This window comes from Pinus tabuliformis, chromosome 9 (assembly GCF_031772625.1).
Source record: "Pinus tabuliformis cultivar Carrire ecotype Pingquan chromosome 9, CPIR1, whole genome shotgun sequence".
Classification (NCBI taxonomy): Eukaryota; Viridiplantae; Streptophyta; class Pinopsida; order Pinales; family Pinaceae; genus Pinus; species Pinus tabuliformis.
The window spans coordinates 1632942123-1632964480 of record NC_142307.1 but is presented as its reverse complement, the minus strand read 5'-3'; the positions used below and the strand labels follow the sequence as shown (position 1 = coordinate 1632964480).

The window sequence follows — 22358 nt, the reverse complement described above, 5'->3', positions numbered from 1 at the left end:
TTCAATAATAAATATGTATAAATTAATCTCTAAACCTTTTAAATTAAATTCGAATTCCATAACTGAAATCACTATTATCCAATTTACTAATAACTATTATATAAATAAGAATGAGAAAAATTATTTTAAAATTTTTACAATTTTTAATATATAACTTACCCTTCAACTTTTTAATACTAAAATTTTTTATCACATTATTGAATATAAAAATTATTATTTTTCAACTTAGATCTATTTTACATTGCATGCTTGCTAATTGATGAAAGGAGATTCAAACGCTATTCTGAAGGGCCCTGCCTTCTTCTCGGCGTCTTCGCTAATAACGACAACGACGATCGGTTGGAAGATAATAAAAACCCACAAACTTTGGGCCTTGTTAACATAAATTGAATCCATAAACTAAAAACTCTGTACCATATTAAATTTACCGTATTAAACCGCGAATCAAATCGTACTGACGAATTTCCGAATTTTTTAGATCGATACGGCCGAACTTGGTAACTTAGGTAATTGTGTGAGATAGTACGAAATTGGTGACGAATAAATAGTAACTTATCGAAATGCTTTTCCTTTGTCTCATGTGTGCAAGAGGGTGACAATACCACGAATACAAATTGGCTCGACTTTCAACGGCATGGATCTCGTTGGCAACGATACAGGATATTTTCACATGTCAGGATCCTTTTCTTTTGTCTAATACCGGAAATATTCAACGGCATGGATCTCGTTGGCAACGATACACGATATTTTCACATGTCAGGATCCTTTTCTTTTGTCCATTACCGGAAATAATCGGTTGAAAATAATTGCACAAATTTAATAAACTACTGTACGAGACACGATGGTTTTTTTTTAATATTGAAATTTGGAGGGTTTGGATATGACGCAAGATTTTATGGGCTATCTATTTTGGAAAGATCATGATTTTTAATATGAAATTGGCTCGACTCTCAACGACATGGATGTCGTTGGCAACGATACCAAATATGATACAAGATTTTATGGGCTATCTATTTTGGAAAGGTAACGATTTTAATATAAATTGGCCTAATCATACTGAAATAAAATTTTCGCATTTTTAATATAAAATTAATTAAATTATAAATTATAAGTGATTGGAGACTTTTATAATTATTTATATTAATAGAGATTTTCTGAATAGCAATCTGTAATAGGTGCGAATCCCCATTAATCCAATGTTTAGGATGATAATTCTATCTATCGTGAGGGACCAAAAAGAGTTTTTTTAGTGAACGACTCTATTAATAGAGGAAAAATGAAAATTAATAAATAATATTTGACCAACTTTACTTCGACAAATAAAACACTGATTCAGATTTATTAATTTTGAAAAATTAACAAATTTGATGGAGAATTGAAATAATAAAAATAAGAATTAGATAATTTTGAAAAATTAAGAAAAATGATAATTGAATTTAGGCTTCTGTGATCCATATCAATTTTGAGAAGATTCTTCAGCGAAAATACATAGAGATACTTTCGAACCAACTAGTGTGGTTCATATTAAATAGATAGCTCAGAATATCCAATGACTAAATATCTAGATAAGGTAATTGTTAAACTGACAACAATAGCTAGATAGCTAGATTTGACCGGAAACGGCTAGTTTGACTATGGTAAGGGGTATAAAATTTATTAAATAAGTTAATCCGATTATTAATATTCTTATTAAAATAAACATGGACCATTTTATAATTATAAATATATAATAGAATAAGTGAATTAATATATTATAATAAGTAAATCATAAATTAATTAATTTCACATTGTTAGATATCAAAGTTATTATATATAAATAGAGTATTCTATAAATAGTGAATTATATTTTAAATAAAATATTAGTCAAAGCGACATATATTTATAAATATATATTAAAATAAATTAATTTAAAATTGTTAGAATAAGTAAATAAATTAATTAATTAATTTAAAATCAAAGTTATTATATAAATATTAATTGTTATAAAAGTTAAAAATAGAGTAATTTCTAAATACTTAATTATATTTTAAAATGTAAGTTAAAGGGACATATATTTACAAATATATATTAAAATAAATAAATTAGTTTCATATTCATAGTCAAAGAGTTTTCAAATATATAAATATTAGAGAATTCAAGTGTCAGAAAAATATTACAATATTTGAAAATTAATTAATAGTTTATTAAGGGTAAAAATAGTATATTAGTTTTATATTAATTAATTATATAAATTAATTATAAAATTAATTAATTTTAAATTAATAGTCAAAGAGTTTAAATATATAAATATTAGAGAATTCAAGTGTTAGAAAAATATTACAATATTTTAAAAATTAATTACTAGATTATTTAAGGCAGGGGGAGAAAGGAAGAAAACGACTAGGAGGAGAGCGCTGGGACCCAGCAACTACTGATCTTCCAGCCATCCTCTCTATTGGGATTGCTCGGTCTTTTTTCAATCTCAAGGGCTTCCCTAAATTTCCGGTGATAGAATTGTGACACTCTAGCAATCACACTAGCTTCCTCGATGCAGACATGATGATTGGTTTTCTCCACATGCTCTGCTAAAGCGGAAGACTTGGTTCTCATGTGCTTAAGGTCATCTACATGCTCACTAATCCTTTGGTTAATGGAGTGACCAGTCTCACCAATATAGAGGGTCCCACATGAACAAGGAATAATATAAACCCCTTTCATGTCCTTGGGGTCAATAGGATCCTTAAGAGATCTAAGGGACTTATGAATGGTGTTAAGAGGTCTAAAGGTTGTAGGGACATTATGCTTCTTAAAAATCCTCGAAATACTATTCCTTGGTCCCTTGAACAAATGAAAGATGGACTTTAGGAATCCGCTCTTTACGTCCTCTTCTAGCCAATGAATTCTTAGCTTCTTTGAGGAAAGCCTTTTTTCCCAAGTGTCTGCTATAACCGTTCTCAACAAAGCCATTAAGGAGATGGGACTTCTCCTCCTTGAAGCTCTTTTAATCAGAAATCCTTAGGGCACAAGTTGCAATGGTGTTGAGACCCCCAAATTCTGGGCTGGGAAATGGCGGGAACTAGCATGAAGATACTGCTTCGTATGAGTTTTCTTGCGAAACATTCGGTGAGAGAGGGAACCATCCTTATTCTTAGAGATAAGAATATCAGGGAACAGGAGGCAACCATCAACTTCTTGTTCCTTAGTGAACAATGGCCGAGGATTCACTATTGAGATGATCGAAGAAGAGATCTAACTCCTCTTGGTCGTGAGACCAGATGACATTAGATGGCAAAGAAATATTTGCTCATTCAACTTGTCCTGATGATGAACCACATTGGTTGGTTCGAAATGCATCAACAAGAGTATCTCTATGTGATTTTCATCGAAGAATCTTCTCAAAAAGGATAATTGAATTAGGAATTATATTTTTAATTTAAGAATTGGTTGAAAAAGGGGTTATCATAAAATTAAATTTACTAAATAAAAAATAAGTTGATTTTGATAAAACTTTTAAATAAAATAAATATTATTAAGATGAAAGGGAATTAATAAATTAAAAAGATTTTTTATTTTATAGTTAATAAAATAAAATACCTTGAACTATCATGAGGAGAGTGCGGTGGGTGTGAAGCGGAGCTAGGGTTCTCAACACGGAGCTAGGGTTCTGTACAAGGAGGTGGTAAGAATGGAGGGGCAAGGAGGGAGAGGCTCCACTCCCTCCTATAGTCATGTGGTAGAGAACAAAAAACAAGGAGGTGGGTTCAAATCGATTCAAAAAACTAGTGGAGGAAGAAACGGAGAAAACAAGAAACAAAACACCAGAAAGCATCGAATCACATGAATAGGAAGAGAATCACGAGGAAGTCAGAAGAGAGAAGAGAACAGGAGACAGCAGTCAGAGAACTGAACACAAGACTGTGACAGGACTCTGCAAACCCAGGTCAACCATTGAACCCTGGGTTGTATTAAATGATCTAGCACTATAGGCGCACAGGGATCACATGGCAGCTTACACGGTCATATGCAAATTTATGGGACTATGGCCAAAAAAGAATGCATTATACACATGGATAAGAAACAACTCGAAACCAAAGGGAGAAATAAACCTTCATCTTGGGTCCAAGGTTTTCTTCACAGTGGTTTTCATGAACCTAGAGGATAAATATAGAGTGTTCGAAGGATGACCATATTTCTTTCCTAGTGGAGGCCTCTACATGCGACCATGGGTGATGAATTTTGTCCCGAAGCGAGAAACAGTCACATTAGTACTAGTATGGATTAGACTCTACTCCTTACCTATAGATTTTTGGCTGCCTGAATCCTTAAAAGCCATAGGCAATAAACTAGGTCATTTTTTAAAGATATCAGATGTGACATCTAACTCTGCAAGGAAAATATACCTCCTTCGCCCGCATATGTGTAGAAATGGACCTATCAGGAGCACTTCCGGACGAAATTATTCTAGAAGCATATGATGAAGAATGGGTGTAGGCGGTGGACTATGAGCATGTCCCATTCAGATGCTGTAAATGTCATGAACATGGGCATCTCTTCAAAGACTGCCTAATCAACAAACTAGAGGACAATATAAAGACCAACACAGGCAAAGATCCATAAGGCTTTACCAAGGTGGGAGGGAGAGGAAAAGGAGGAGGAAGAAAGCACCAAAAGAAAACTAGCAAGGATAAGCAACAAAGTCATAATACTTTCAAAATTTTGGAAGAAGAATGGGGGGTCAATGGAACGGGCAAGGCACCGGAGGATAATCCTATAGAAAAGGAAAAATATGACATCATGGAGGTCATGCATGAGAACAACAAACTAAAGGAGGATACGTAGAGCACAATGGAACTTGGCAGGGACCACAAGATGACCCCAAGTGAAATTGGCATGGAGGAATAGGAGCTACAAGAGATTTTGGAGAGGGAGAATCTTGATCTAGAAAAGTTCCTTGAGCTGGGAATCACCAAGGGTGTTGATTCTCTACCACAAGAGGAGTTTGACAGAGTGCAAGAACTCTTCTTATGGAGATCTCAAGAAAATGCTACTGGAGTCAAAAGAAACCATGACAGTCGAGAAAATAGAGGGATAAAACCAATGGAGGTAACCCTAAGACACTCGTTCAAGAACCCAGGCAGGAAAGGAGGAAGGAAGAGATAGAATGAGCTACTGACAAAGTGTGGGAAACTCATTCTTAACTCAAGTAAGATGAAAGATCTTACTAGATACTCATTTACAAACTTTTCATAATGAAGCTCACAAATTGGAACATTAGGGGTCTAGGAAGTAAAAGAAAATAAAGAAATCTCAGCAATATAATAAAAGAAGAAAAAATAGATATGGTGTTTATACAAGAAACAAAATGTTCAATAGACAAAATCAGAGAGATACATAAAAAATGGCTTATTAAGTACGAGTATCTAGAAGTTAAAGCAAACAACAAAGCAGGAGGGATTCTCACTCTATAAAACCCTAGAAACTTGGAATCCTGGATGCTGAAGCATCTAGGAACTACCTTTCAATGGTTATCCAACCTTTGGGTTACAAGGAACTCTATATGATCACTAATGTCTGTGGTCCACAAAAACATAAAGACAAACTTTTGCTTCTCAACTCATTGGAGAAGCTGAGAGAGAGAGACATTCTTCTATGCCCTGGATTCTGGGAAGGGACTTCAACATGATTCGATCTCTTACAGAGAAAAAAGGCGGGACCAGAGCACTTGGCAGAGACTCCATCGCCTTCCAGAACTTCCTAAACAACATGAAGCTGGTGGATATGGAGACAATAAATGGCACCTTCACTTGGAACAATAAGAGGGTAGGGGCTTCTCAAGTTGCCTCTAAACTAGACAGATTCTTAATCTTGGAGGACCTCTTTCTAAATGGCCTTGACTTGATTGCTTTGATCCCTCCTTTCGGAGGCTCGAACCAGTAGCCTATTTAGCTTGAAGATTATTTTATAGGCACTTCGAGGAATAAACCTTTCAGGTTTTAAAATGTCTCGCTCACTCACCCTGACTTCATCACTAATATTGGAAAATGGTGGGTGGAATACATGCTTGTTCAAGGCACGAAGATGTTCCTACTACAACAGAGACTTAAACACATCAAACTCAGGCTTAAATAATGGAACAAAAATTATTCCGGCAATATTTTCAAAGCCAAAAGAGAAGTGGAATAGAAATTACAGAAAATTAACGAAATCCTCATCATAGATGGCTTTACTGAGGAAAGGAAAATGCAAGCTGACTCTCTTCAACGGGAATTGGACAACAGATGCCAGCAATAAGAGATCTTCTGGAGACAGAAAGCGAGAGTGCAATGGATTAAAAAAGGGGAAAGAAATACAAGGGTTTTCCACAAATCAACCATGGATCACAGGGCTCATAACATGATTGTAAAACTCAGAGATCCTCAAGAAAAAGAGTTAAGTACCCACAAAGAATTGGAATCTATTCTGATACAACATTTCCAAAGCATAGCAGAGGAGTCTCTCCTAGACAAATCACAATTTATGAATAGCTTCACACAGTACATTCCAAAACTAGTAACCAAGGAAGACAATTACAATCTCAACAGGCCAGTGACTAAAGAGGAGGTCAATGAAGTCATCAAAGAGATGCAAAATGGGAAAGCTCTAGGTGCGAATGGGTTCAGTGTAGACTTCTTTAAAACTTGTTGGGAAATATTCAAGCAAGATATCCTTTATGTTTTGGAGGACTCGAGGAAATCAAAAACAATATTAAGGGTGCTTAATCCATCTTTCATAGCCTTAATTCCAAAGTAGGAAAAATCTATGACACCAGATAGATTCTAACCCATAGCCCTAAGCAATGTGGTGTACAAAATTATTTCTAAAGTAATTGAAAAGAGACTCAAGCCCCTTCTTCCAACTCTTGTGTCTAAGGAGCAAACTGGTTATGTAGAAGGAAGGCAAATTTTCAATAACATCATTCAAGCTCACAAGGTGGTTCATTCTCTCAAGAGCACTAAGCAAGTGGGTATGATCGTACAACTTGACCTTGCGAAAGCTTATGATAAGCTAAGCTGGTCGTATATCAGAGATGTACTAAGAGCATGTGGCTTCGACCACAGCTGGATAAGATGGGTGATGGCCCTTGTCACCACAACTAGTTTTTCAATCCTACTTAATGGATCTCCATCCAGAACTTTCAGGCCTTCGAGAGGCCTCAGACAAGGAGATCCACTCTCCCCCTTCCTATTCATTCTCATGATGGAAGGATTAGGTAAAGCGATCACAACAGCCAAAGTGGAGGGAAAAATCTAGTGTCTTAAACTTACCTTGAATGGGGACACCTTGACTCACCAACAATTTGTGGATGATACCATGCTGTAGGGTACACCCACATTCAAGGAAGCTAAAGCCTTCAAGAAAATCCCAAACTATTTTGCTATGGTTGTGGTACAGAGATAAGCCTCGCAAAATCAAAAAATTTCTTTTTCAATACTAACATTGCTATTCAAAGAAATCTCTCCAGAATTCTTGGCTTTCAAAGAGATCAACTACCCTCAAAATATCTGGGAATACCTCTCACAAACAAACCTCTGAGTAAGGAAGTCTAGGAGCCAGTGACTAATAAAATATAGGACAAAATCAGAAAATGGACAAGTAGATCTTTGAACTTAGTAGGATGGCTAGTGCTTACAAAGGTTGTCCTGCAAATCATACCCACCTTCATGTTTTCAGCTCTTCCTTCCCCAAAAGGAGTTTTTCAACACATCAGGAACATCCAAAGAGATTTTCTTTGGGGCATAGGAGAAGAGAAAAAGAAATGGGCTCTGGCCGCTTGGGAAAAGCTCTGTAAACCCAAGACCCATGGAGGTTTGGGATTTCATGACCCGGAAACCCTAAGCAAAGTTTTGGGGGAAAAGCTTTGGTGGAGATAGCTAAAGGAAATAAGAACCCCCTGGGCAAAGCTCTGGAAATAGAAGTATAGAAAGAACTGGCAAGATAGGGATCATATTCGAATGGCAGGGCTCATCAAGGGCTCCCACATTTGGAAAAATGCTTGGGAGAATGGAGCTATTGTTCATAAGCACAGTTTCTGGGAAATCAAAGATGGAAACCTAGTCTGGTTTTGGGAGGATAATTGACATCAGGAGCCTAACCTGTGTAAAGAAGAACTAGACATTCTAAAAAATGACACTGATAATAAAGGGTTGCTCAAGGTAAGTGACTTTTGGGATTAGACAAGGGACAATGGCAAATGGAGGAAATTGATAGACCTAGTATATAGTGAAGAAAGCCCTTTGAAGGCCTAGGCTAAAGCTCTTTAAGTGATCCTGGAACAGAGAAATATTTTGACTTCAACTTCATTTGACCAACTAAGATGGGGAAGAAACAGTGCAGGAAACTTCAACTTCATAGAAGCCAAAAGAATTTCCACTAGGATTGACTTTCCCAACCCTGATATGATATGGAATAACCTATGGCAGAATGCGCACTGGATGAAAATCAAACTGTTCATATGGTTGGCATAACATAAAAAAGTTCTGACTTGGGAAAATCTAAGAAAAAGAGGTTTAACTGGTCTATCTAGATGCCAGTTACGTGGTCTACAAGAGGAAATGTTGGATCACCTACTCAACCTCTACACTTTCACCTCTACCTTATGGAATTGGGTAGCCTCAATCTTCAGGCAAACTAACAGGGATGAAAACAGTATCATTGGAACTTTGATGAATTGGAGGAAAGACTTCTCAAATAATGAAAGAGTCAACAAAGCCTAGATTTTGATACCAGGTATTTTGATTTGGGATGTATGGAAAGAACACAACAATAGGAGTTTTAAGAACAAAACTGGCTCAACTCATAGCATCATAGCTCAGATTTTAAGACATCTCAAAGAAACTGTGAGCACACTTCTGAATCAACTCCTCGAGAACCCTCCTCGAGACCAGGATGCTCAGATTCTTGTGCATTTGGATCTCCAATCGACTGTCCCCCAGGGCATAAGCAAGATCGTAAGACATATAATAGAGGGGAAGGACTTCTGGCAACCGCCCCCCCTGGCTTTTTTAAATTTAATATAGATGGAGCATCTAAGGGAAACCTTGGGTTTGCTGGTTATGGAGGAGTCATAAGAGACGAGAAGGGAAACATTAAAGTCATCTTTCATAGTCATTTGGGTAACGCCACTAATAACATGGCGGAACTCATGGACTTAGAGCAATGCCTAGAAATCTTGATTAAGCACAATTTACACAATACCATCATAGAGGCAGACTTTGAAATGACAATCAATTCGGTCAAAAAGATAGGCAATGGCACAACACCAGAAAAAGTTTCAAACCACTGGCAGCTATTGCAGGTTTTCCAATGCATACAATCCCACCCGAGAACCCTAAGGACACTCAGATTTGTTCATGTGCATAGAGCTACCTACAGATTAGTAGATCGACTGGAAAATGAGGGCGTGCTCTACACAAAAGATAACAGAAGCTATGCATGGGAGTTGACACCCCTAGGAAATCTGCGTGAGGACTGTCATAGACAAGAGATCGCAGATAGGGAGTACTTTCAATGGATGAAAGATAAGTAGGAAACGGACCAATGGATTCAGTAGGAAGTGAACCAAAGATAGGGAGGAAGCAGGGGGTAATCAATGTGTGGGTTGAAAGGCAGATGACCATCGATGGCAGTGAGCACCAGAATCCAACAGATTTCAGGCAAAAAGTTGCACGATGAATACCTCGAAAAATAGACCCGAAAAGTTATAGAATGGCAGTTTAGGCCACCCATCGGGTCCAATTGAGTTAATAATGGGTGTGCTTGGTGTGGGCTTAAAATCAACCCTGAACCGTCAAATCAGTAAGAGCCTGAATGCATGGGAGTCGGGCCATGAAACTACGTGAGGGTTAATTCATATTTAGGACCCAAAATCTCTTAGTAGGTTGTTTTATTTACTCGTCGGGTCCGAAAGGCTTTTAAGAAGTGGGCTTGTTAGCTCACCCAAAATCTGTTTAAATCGTCAGATCTCTGAGGACTGCTAAGTCACTCACTGTAGGTATTGTGGGCCATTGGTTTATGCGAGTGTACATTTATTTGGGCCTTTGGTTTATGTAAGCCATTGGTTGTTCTAGGCCCTTATCACTAAGGGAGGTTTAAGGTTTAGTGAAACCGAAAGAACCTTAGTTCTTTTCATTTCTCTTTAGAGATACAAAGAAAGGCAGGTTTTCTAGTGCTTTGATAATGGATGCATCTACCCTTTTGTGGTTTGTCTGAGTTAGGAACTGGGTTGTGTCTGAGTTAGGTATGGGGCTCTTGTTTCTGTTCTACAAAGTGTACATGATGAATCTTTTTGTTTCTTGATTAATGGAAGGCTCTACTCTTACGGGATCAAAAATAAAAATAAGAAATAACTAGACACATAAAGAGAATAAGAATTAGAGGAAGAAATTAAAAAAAATCATTAAACGAGTAAAAGAAGTTGAGGATTATTTAAACTTTGTTGATTTAGAATAAATTTGTTGATTTAGAATATATATATATATATATATATATATATATATATATATATATATATATATATATATATATATATAATAAGAGTTTTTTAAGACAACCATTTTTTTATTAAGACATTAATGGGTAAAAGAAAAGAAAGGATCAAAAAAGGAAAAGAGGGTAATAAGAGGCACTAGGGAGGGGAGACAACAATCGAGGCAAGATAAAGGGTGAAAGGGTGAGATGGTGGATGAGTTTCCAAGATCTAATTCCTATTTCAATTATCCCATTTTCTAAAAATATTCAAAATTAAAATCTAATTCTTATTTCTATTATTTCAATTCTCTATCAAATTTGTTAATTTTTCAAAATTAATAAATATTAATCATTATTTTATTTGTTATACTGAATTAGGTAAGATATTATTGATTAATTTTTATTTATTAGAGTGAAGTTGGTCAAATATTATTTATTAATTTTGACTGTTAATCCAAAAAATACACATTTCATATTCCCCTATTAATAGTCTCTAAGCAGTTGTTCCTGTGATGATGGATGGAGTTACCATCCTAAATGTTGGAGGGATCATAGATATCCCACATATTACACATAGAGTTACCGTCCTAAACCTTGGACAGATCACACTGATCACACATATTACACAACCTTATTCCAAAAATCTCTAGAATTCTTTGTATTATTAATTTTAAAAATAATATATATATATATATATATATATATATATATATATGCTTTTAAAAAAAAAATATGTAAGAATAATTTTAATTATTGAGTTTCATTTTCATTTAATTTATACATAGGTTTTGTTAGCAGTTAGTTTATGAATGCTACATGTCTAAATAACCATAACCCATTTTATTTCACTTAGTCATATAATATTCATTTTTAGTTAATAAATTTAATTAAACTAAAGTATACGAGAGATTTAATCACATGATATTTTATTTGTCGACGCATTTTGAACCAACCAGTGTGGTTCATTGTGAGGACAAGTTGAAGAATTAGATCAAGCTTTGTATGTTAAATAGTCAGAGCAGAATCTCCAACGACTAAATTTGACTCGGATCAATTAATTGGACCAAAAGCATAAACATAAGTTAATTTAATATATTAAGTTGGAAGTTAGTTATATTAAGTCAAAGGACATATGACTTCACCATACATATATATATATAAATTTTAAATGGTTATTTAGTTAATAGTTAGTTATAAAAGGTATTAACTATTTAATATATATATATATATATATATATATATATATATATATATATATATTAGAATAAGTCAAGGATTAGAAAGAATAAGAATATAATATTTTAAATATTCATATTAAATTAATTGTTTATCTAATTGTTAAATTAACCAAGAGGATTTTTTTAACTATTTAATAAATTATCCAGATTTAATTAATTGTTTATATGAATATACCTAAAGGTTTTAACTACTTTAAAAAATTATAATTATAATTATAATTATATATATATATATATATAGATAATAAATTAAATTAATTTTATTAAGATAATAGTTAGTTCTAAAAGGTATTGATAGTTTAAAAATAATAATAATATTAGAATAAGTCAAGGGTTGGAAAGAATAAAAATATTCTAAATATTCAGATATAATTAATTGTATATCTAATTGTTAAATTAACGTATTATTATACAAGTAATTAAGAATAATTTCTTTTAACGTAAATCACAACTTTCGTACTATGAAGAATATTGTATAAAAGCTAAATCACTACCATCTACCATCTACTTTGTGATTATTGATGGTTGAACGAAAATTTTTAAACCCCTATTCCATTAAGGGAAAGAGTTTAATAATTTGCGCAATTGGTTGTCTATGGTAGATGTCTTTATATGTAACTACTTTAGTTTGTTTTATGTTTTCATATTCTAGTTTACTTTCCATATATTTTTACTATTTATTTGTTAGATAACATGCTATTTAGTTGTCATAAATGTAGCTTTAATAAATATAGATGTAGACAAATCATCATAATTCCATGTTATGTATGGATTTATCAAACATTATTGAGAGGGAAATCTCTTAAAATGACAATTTATTTTTTAATAAACAACATTGAGATAAAAATATTAAGTGTTAAGATAAAAAATAAATTTATATTTGAAATTTAAATTTATTATTTCCTTAATAATGAATTTGGTCTCTTATTGTGTTTTATTGATATAAATGTTTGCAAATAATTATTATTTATTTTATTATACATTAAAACAAAAGTTACTATGTTTCTTTTCCACTTAAAACAAAATACATAATTTTATTTGATTAATAAAATGATACAAAATTACATTATGTGAAGAGATTCTAAAATGCATTTTATAAGTGAGGATAAATATAATTTTATTTGATTAAGAAAATGATATAAAATTACATTACGTGGATAGATTCTAGAATACATTCCATCAGTAAGGATTGAATTCTGTGTAGCTAAGCTTTGTTAAACACCTCATAGGTAGAAAAATACATGCTAACATAATGAAAGAAAAGATGTTTTTCTTTGGGAAGTGAGATGCATTCTATAATGGATTTGATAAGTGAGGATCATGTTTTGTATTGTTATGAGGTTTTAAAGACCTCTTAGAGAGAGAGGTACATGTTGACATAATTAAAAAAGCTTTTCTTAGGGAAGTGATACATACATACACATAACATAAAACCTCAAATGCCTTTCATCAAGATAACATAAAACCTCAAATGTGTTTCATCAAGATTTTTGAAAAAAAAGTTATATCAAAACTTTTGATTATGCAAAATGTCTATGAAAAGGAAATGGTAGAATTCAATGTTTTTAGCCTCCTTTTTTTCCTTATTAACCAGTGCTCAAAATCCTTCAGAAGGCTTTCTTTATAAAGTTGATTTGCAATTTGGTTTTGCTTCCTCTTGACATACTTGTAACAGATATTATCAAAAGTATCTTGAATAAGTTTCATCTCCTGTCTAACGAAAGTAGAAGTTGGTTGTGAAACCTCTGGGCCCCAGAAAGCTAATTACTCACAAGCATGGGGTCCCTCAAAACATGAAGAGATTCACATTATTTTAGTTTTCAAAGAGTACTAAAAGCTTACGAGCCATAAGTTATACAAAAAAAATTGACCCATGCCTCAGATCCATATCTTTTGTGAAATAATGAGAAACAAAGAAGTAGAGGACAACCTCTCCCCAAGGATTCTATCCTCTCCTTGAGATGCACAATAAAAAAAAGCCCGGGGAATATTTTTGTTAATCTCTTTCTCGAGGATTATTCTTGGGTCACATAAGTGGGATCTTTTGCAAGATTTGCAAATATTTCAAGGATTTGATAAGAAGTATCGTCTTGAGAAGAAGGTGTGTCTTGAAAAAATCTTATGTTCCTTGCAAACAAAATGCCCTATAACAAAACCAGAGGTACCACTATGTAATTTATCAATGCATTGTTACCTAACCACGATATTGAGGCCTCTAGTATATTGCTTCTAGAAGGAGAGGAAGAAAATGAAGGTTTTTGTGTGCAGATAAGACATTCAATGAAAAGGTGTTAAACAAACTATAATTTTCCTTCCACTGAGGACACCATCGAAGACCTTTAAAATCCATTTTTTGCATCTTGTCCTAGGATGGGACCTTATTTTTAGAAAACACCATATACATAGTCGGTCTTTATTTGGGTGTTTGATCTTCCATAATAATTTCCACCACTAATCTGGGCCTCCTTCCATTCTGTTAACAATAAGGTAAAGATAACATGTCTTAGGAGTGTAGATACTTATGGAGGAGGGGGCCGAAACCAATTCACCTTCTCAATATGGAAAGTAAACATGGACCATGTTAAAAGCTATTGTATATTTCCTCTACTCATTTTCAAGTAAAAATAGGTGCTAAATTATTTTGTATCCTTTATAATTTTATTTATTTTCTTTAAAAATTTGAAGAGGGAATTCTTAAATCACCAAAATTTAAGCGACTTAATGGTTAAGAAAATTTGATATTTTTACAAATATGATCAAATGTGAGATTCCACAATATTATAAGGAAAAAAAGAGGTTATTTTCAACATAGAATTGTTTAATATCTTGTTTGATTAGACTATTCTTATGAGTAAGTTGTTAAACAAAGAGAATTTTGTCTTGAAGATGAACCATACTAGCTGGATGGAAACGTGTAGATCAGAATATCTCTTCTATGATTTTTACCTAAAGATGTTAGAATTTTTCTCTTTTAGATGAGGATTTATCACTTCCTTAAAATATCCTCATTTTCTCGTATCTTTTATTTGTTTATTATACCAATAAACATAATAATATCTTTAATATTAAACTTTAAATTGTACCTCATTACTCTTAATACAATATTTGTATTAGATGTTTTATTATTACAATTTATTTTTGTATTACATTTTATATTGAACATATTTTACATCAAATATATTGAGTGTATATATGATGGTTTGTTTAGTAGTGTTGCTTTTTTTTTTTTTTAAAACTGAAGTGGGTAGATTCCTATTGTTACCACTTTACCTCTACACCTCTACGTGTCTATTTATGGTCTTTTTGTAAACACCAATAAATAGAGAGAGATTTGAAACTCAAACCTCCTAGAACATAATACTTATTTTTCATAGCTAACCCAATTAAACTTTCCTATAAACTCAAAACTAACTAGTTACATTATGTCTCCAAAAACTTAAACTTACATACCTCAAAAAAAATACATATTATATAAACTATAGATTAATTTTTTTTAATATTTATTATATAATAAACCTTATTTTATAAACGTATATTTTTAAAAATAAATAAATAATTATTAAATAATATAATAATAATTAATTATTTATAATAATTACTAATTATTAATTTAGATATATAACATTTTTATTCGCAGATATTTATGGATTATAAAATATATGCTAGTATTTCAATGAACTTTCTTTTAATGAGAATGAAGGATTATTTAAATAATTTTCTCTTTTATCCTAACTTATATTCGTTGCTCGGATAAATACGTTCTTTTTTACAATGGATATGATGAAGGTAAGTATACTTAACCTTATAACAAAAATGATATGCATAACCAATAGTTATTGTGTAGATAGGCATATTTTATAGTTTAGTAGGTAGGTATATTCTATTGTGTAGATAGTTATATTTTATACTTCAGTAGGAAGGTGCTGTGTGTTTATTAGTTATTGTGTAGATAGGTATATTTTATAGTTTGAGTAAGAAGGTGATGTGTGTTTATTTGTTTTTGTGTAAAGTTGATATATTTTTAATGAAAAAATATATTTTAAATAAAAAATAATATTAAGGATTAGAGGGAAAAATATAGTTATGTTGAGGGTTATTGTGGTTCAGACTAGGTATGATTCCTTAGTGATTTTCACTATTTAGGTGTCCTTGTGTTGCAACTATTTGAGTGAGAAGTTTGAGGTGCAAAGGCATAAATGTGTAGCCCCTAAGCCCAAGCTACAAGTTAGACTTGCAAATCACATTAGCTAGAAAAAGTAAAACTAGAAATGATTATATGTATTTAGTTGTTAATAAGAAACAATATAAAACATTAATTATCAAATTTTCATTATCCTCACATTGTTGGTTATTAATATTACAATCCATTATGAAAGAGATATGATAAAAATATTTTATTTGACTCTTGACATTATAAATAAAATATTTAAATGACTATATTAAATAATATAATGTTATATAAAGTAATGAAAATGTGTGTGTATATATATATATATATATATATATATATATATATATATATATATATATGTAGTTGGTGAAAAAATACAATTCATTCAATTTTTAATATAAAAAATTAATAATAATAAAATATTTAAAATTACAATTTAAACAATATTAATATATATGAAATTACTATAAGTCTATTTTAACCATAGATTTATCAAGTAGTTATTGATTCGTAATTTTTTGTCAATTTTTACATTTAAAAAAGGTAATTGATATTTCAACATTTTATTAAATTTGTAATTATGATAAATTTATACCAATAATATTAAAAACAAAACATTATAACTTATAATTAGTTAAATCCTTAAGATTTTCAAGGATTAGACTATCATGCATCACAATAGGTTGATGGTAAAGGAATACGCATAGTAAACGATAGTCCACTAAGTGAAACATCGTATTCACATACATGACTAATTAATGTTCGCTCGCATATTATAAAGGTTCATCCTTAGAACCATAAATCAATAATTGTTTTATGAGCAAAGAAGAACTATAAAACATTCTACTGAGCATCATTAGTATTAAACCTTAAAGAGCAACGCTTAATCATATGTTTACCTTCATTAATTTCAACATGCTCTTCGCATGGTGGGTAAAGTTGACATAGAATAGTGAGCAGTCAATAAGATGGTCAAGGATGCCACCAGCTAAATTTTGTATACCTATAACGTTTTGATCATCCGACTTCTCAACAAAATATAGAAACATGTACAAAAGCTCTTGAAATATTAGTTATGGTTATGGTTAAAGGAAAATTAGGTGAGTTGTTTAAGAAGATAATGCATATTGGTCGTAAAGTTACTAATATAACAAGGGAAGTTGCATCGCAGCAAGTCCCTACCTTGACCTTGAAAGCTTTACAATGCCTTAACCTGGAAGGATTTACAAGTTACTTTTGAGGCAGTATTTTGCCTTTCTGTGCTAGAAGTTGTGCCTAAATGACATTCGTGATCCTCTAATTTCGATTTTGGTTTCATATACTTGGCACGCAGTATGACGTTGATAAATGCTATCCTCATGAATTTGCATTGAAAATGTTGAGTAATCAGTGATAATTACTTAACTAGATTGGAATCAGAATAAAGATAAAAACCTATTTTCTACACCTAATTGTTTTCCATTTACTTTGGCGCCCAGGATTGAATATGAGTAAGAAGTTCAACCTGATGAGCTGATGTCGGATTCAGATTTTCCAAGGTATGACTATATATCTTGTGTCTACAATATGTTGGGGGTGTTGGCACTTAAGCAACATTTGGTAAACAAGTATCATAAATAGTTTTGGCACAAACATGCATGGTTTTATTGAAGTGTTCCCTGGTGTTGATGCTCTCATTGAACTTTTATTTGATATTTTTGATGTCCTAAAGGACGAGTAACAACATCTTTATAAGAAGAATTGAGTGATTACAAGAACCAAGTAATGGTGTGGTTGGTCTTCATAAGTAAAAGTTCAGTGTCTTCTATGAGTCTGTTAAGGTCTTCAATTGACCGAGCAAAGAACATGGCCTCCATGTGAGGAATATCCAAGACCTGTCGAAAATTCATCAAAGTATTCTAAATAGATATTTTTCAATTTCAGTTCCTTAATCTCTGTACGACAATTCCCTTGCCAAGTATGACAACGGTGGCAACATTCTTTGCAATTATTGTCTGTTGTTGGAAGAATGTAGGGAAATGACTGATATCAACATTCTCTTCTTCTAGATGCTGCTCTACATTTATTGACTATGGCAAAGATAGGTATTATCTATATACCTTGGAAATAGCTCGTTCGTTAATTGCAGATGAACAACTCGCAGTCATAGACATTGTAAAGATGTGGAGAACAGGCGTAGAGGGGTTCAGTTGACATTGAGGGCTGAAAGAAAGTTACGCCAATAGAGGCAACACAAGGCTAACAATTGCATTAACCCATCTAGGCTAGTTCGCCATATCCAAAACCTCTTCAGTCATTACCCAATCAGTATGGGACTAATTTTCCAACCTCGAATTCATACCAAAAGGAGAAAGCCCGCAGCCTTAAATAGAAAATTAGAATCAGTGTGGCTATACCTTCATCCATAAAATATAAAGTGCAAATGTTACCTAATAGTAAATATTTATATTGGCCAAACAAGTGGCAAGTATCGGATTACACACGACGAGCCATGTTACATCTAACCAACAATATATCAACGGCATGAAACGGTCACTAATACACATGTTTTATAAAAAAGCCTCAACACAGCCATGTGTCTCTCATGCCATGAGAGATAACATGCATGCATATCAAATGCCTTCTTCCGGATCTGGGGTGCATGCATACCAAATGTCCAGATTGGGAGGCTTCTCTGTCACGTTCGATGAAGGCCATGAGAGATAACCTGCTTGCAACGATAAAATAAGTCTTCCACCCCCAAAAAAATTCAAAGTTCTGCATTTTGTTTCGATTTATATGTCTGTGGCCATGTTCAAAGCATGTGGGATGGGAAGTCATGAAGCGGGAAATATTAAACATTGGGTTTCTGTTGTGTTTTTGTTGCTACTATGGATGAACTTCAACTTCAAGCCCAGTGTTACAGACATTATAGCTTGTTGTCCTAAGTGTGGCAATACTTTTGTTCCATACCCTTTAGCACCAACGATGGTTGCGGCGTCCCTGATTATAGAATCTACTGTAATGCGGCCAAGGAGCTCGAGTTCAAATCCATCAATGGGGGCTTTTATAAGATCGTTAGTATCAATCCAGCCACCATGACGCTGGTTATTCAACCTTCGCCTCTGCTCAACGATTCTTGCGAGACTCGAGACATGAATAACCAGGGACTGCAATTGAATCAGAGCCTGCCTTTCAATCTTACAAGTACGAACACAGTTATGCTGTTGAACTGCGATCTTATAATACTGGCATTGCCATTGAATTGTAGTTCAAGCAGTTCGTGTCATACATATATTAATGAAGCCGAGGCAGCCATGGCATGCAGGAAAGATGGTGTCTGTTGCACATTTATAGTGGGAAGTTTTACCGCTTCTCAGACAATAGGGGTACACTCCGGTGGTTGCAGGGCTTACACGAGTGTCCTGAATTTCAACTCGACAGTGCCTGCAAGGCAGTGGAACTATGGATAAATGTGTGCATCAAGAGGCTCTGCTTAGGCTCTGCTTCAAGCTCTTGAGATAGATCTAGATCTTGCTCCCAAAGGTATGGGTCTTTATCTCTAAATTCAAAATCCCAATCAAAAGCATGAGGGAAAAATGTAAATATACAGGTTTAAAAAACTGAACCATGAAGAGATAAATTCGCCTAATCAACTAAAGCAACTTGCAGATGTATATGGTCTTGATTTCACCTAATTAAACCACAGCTGCCAGAATATTTTAAATTTTACTTATCTAATTTGATATTGACTTTACTGAAATTTAATTTTTTAAATTTTACTGAAACTATTTAATTTGATTATACTAATGAAATCAACCTTTTCACTATCTTCACATTTTAAAATTGTGCAATCTGTATTCCTCAAATTTACATTTCCATAAAAATATATAATTTCCTTTCCAATAAAAACTGTGCTCTCTAATTTCTAATAAATATGTATTCTTCTTATTTAAGATTCTGAGTCAATTAAATGGTTTTGTAAATCAGATATATGAACACAATAAAAACAAACTAGACTAAAATTGTTAACTCCTTATCCTACTTAATAGGTTTCTGAGACAAATAGATAGTTCTTTCAATTCAGATATATAAACAACAAGCGAAAGGGAAAGAACAGTCAGGCCTCTGTTGTAGAGTTTGTTGCTGCTATGAATAAGTAGAGAAAAAGGATATAGAAAAATGATGTGAAAATTTGGTATTCAATTTACTACATTACAGTAGTTTGAAAATATACTCTAAACATAATTGTATATGATTGAACTAGCTATTCATGATGCCAACAAAGAAATATGCTGGTGGAATCCTGAAATTTCAGTGCTGTCTCTAAAGGAAACGATTCGAACGACATGATGCTCTTCGAACTTCTCAACGAAGCCATTAATCATGGATGGTCTGCATCTCATCGACAGTAGGAGACGGCGATATCCGGAGCGTCTAGATCCACGGCCAGCACGCCTGTGATCTGCAACACAGAAGCAATCAGGGCACAAGGTGAAATTGCAGAAAAGTCGACTACAAAGCATTGCAATTTTTAGCAGAGATAGTGCTTTTTATAAGCCATACTTCCTATTTCCATTGCAGTATTCGTGGCACCACCATGCAACGTGTAGTTGTAGTGTTTGTGTCACCATCTTGAAAGGTGTAGGTGGTAGTTACAAGGCGGTGGCAGTGGAATCCAGGAAACCAGGGTGAAGGTGTACATAAAACTTTGGTTAAATTTCTTGTTGGGTATACATACGCTTCAGATCTCAATGCAATTCGATTGTAATAGTCCTTTAATGCTAGCATTAATCTCCACTTCCCAAATAATGAAAACAACGCAAGTCGAAAATAACATATGCTTTTGGCCTCTTCTCCTCGGGAAGAGGCCAAATAAGATGATGAAACAAACTACCATATAGTTAACATACGCAACTGGTTGCATAAGCCGCACACTCAGTGTATAAACCATGTGAATTAATGCTAAATATCGTCAATCCGATTACTATAGTCCCTGGCCATTGCCAGATGGCAGGGGCTAATAAGATAATAATGCTTGACAATTAGCCGACGGAGGTGGAATACGTTATTTGGATTCTCCTTCTGATGATTGAAAATAAGTATGATCTATATGAAATGGTGGTCACTTCATTTTGTCGAGAAGATAGAAATATAAAGAATTTTTTGATGATTGAAAATAAGTACGTTTGGGATGAAATGGTGTTCATTTTATTTTGTTAAGAAGATAAAATATATAAAATATATATTTTTATATTGTGGGAAATTTATCATAATTTAGTTGTTAAATTAGTAGTGATAATGAAGATAAACATTTCTAGTTGTTATTTGGGATTGCAGGTTCACTCATCACCTTTATTAAGAGAAAACCACGCCACTTTGAATAAGCAACTAGTTGTACTTAAGGAAAAAAACTTTCAATCCATATGCTTTTGAGTCTTGAAAAATCAACCAATTTCTTTATGTCCAAAAAAACTACCTCTTAGTCAAGAAAAAATAAATTTAAAACACACTTCAAATATAAAACATCCTTATTATTATAATGTGATTATTTTTTGTCATTTAATTATTATATTAATTTATTTTTAATTCATAAAAGATAAGAAAATGAAGAAAGATAAGGAGTTAATTCGAACTGTAAAATGTCTTCCTCAAAGTGTTACTAAATATAATTTAATAATGAGAGATCTTGGTTCACAATTTGACCAATAAATTTAACTTGCAAAATCATAAGAAACGAAAATTAATCATACTTACATCCTCGTTAATGATTTTGTGTATAAACATGAAATTGAGGATAGCTATGAATTCTTTGTAAAAATGAACAAGAAATTGTAACCTAATTTAATGTTTCGGATAATCTCTTAGATCAACCGAAGGCATTTATTTTTGATCATATAATATAAGAGAAAAGCCTTTTGGTTTAATGAGACAATCTTATTTTTGAAAGTGATGCTCAAACCATGAAAATTCCGACCCAAACAAATCATGGATTCAATGATATAAAATGTTACATCAACCTACGGCATTTATTTTTGATCATATAATATAAGAGAAAAGCTTTTTGGTTGAATGAGGCCATCTTATTTTTGAAATTGATGCTCAAACCATGTATTGATCAAATTGCTTTAGTGGTGCAACTTTGGATTAATTATATATAACAGACCTAGATATTTTAATGCTTATCAATTATTTAAGAAATTAATATATAAGTCTATTTCTTTTGAAATTATAAAATAACATGACATTTTTTATGAAATTATAATAGAGTTATGTTACATACTTTTCGAATAATCTCATGTATAAAAAATGTTCTCCCTGTATTAAAAGTAATATGGATCTATCTTAAGTATGGATCTTACATGAGCCAAGAGAGATTGAATTTCTTCATGTGAAAATATTTGAATACTAAAATAGAGTACCAAATAAAGGTTTTACTCATAATTTTTTTTTTATAATATATACATATTTTTTCTAAATGATAT

At 32.7% G+C, this 22358-nt stretch overlaps 1 protein-coding gene across 1 annotated transcript; it reads left to right on the top strand.

Annotated features, from left to right (window-relative positions):
* Window positions 1–18971: 18971 nt before the first annotated feature.
* Window positions 18972–19346, top strand: LOC149155089 (wall-associated receptor kinase-like 20). The gene has a single exon (XM_089444314.1). The coding sequence runs from the start codon at window positions 18972–18974 to the stop codon at window positions 19344–19346; it is 375 nt and encodes a 124-aa protein (XP_089300440.1).
* The last annotated feature ends 3012 nt before the right edge of the window (window positions 19347–22358 follow it).

Coding starts and splice junctions, on each gene's coding strand:
- LOC149155089 (XM_089444314.1), top strand. CDS start 18,972: ATGACGCTGGTTATTCAACCTTCGCCTCTGCTCAACGATTCTTGCGAG.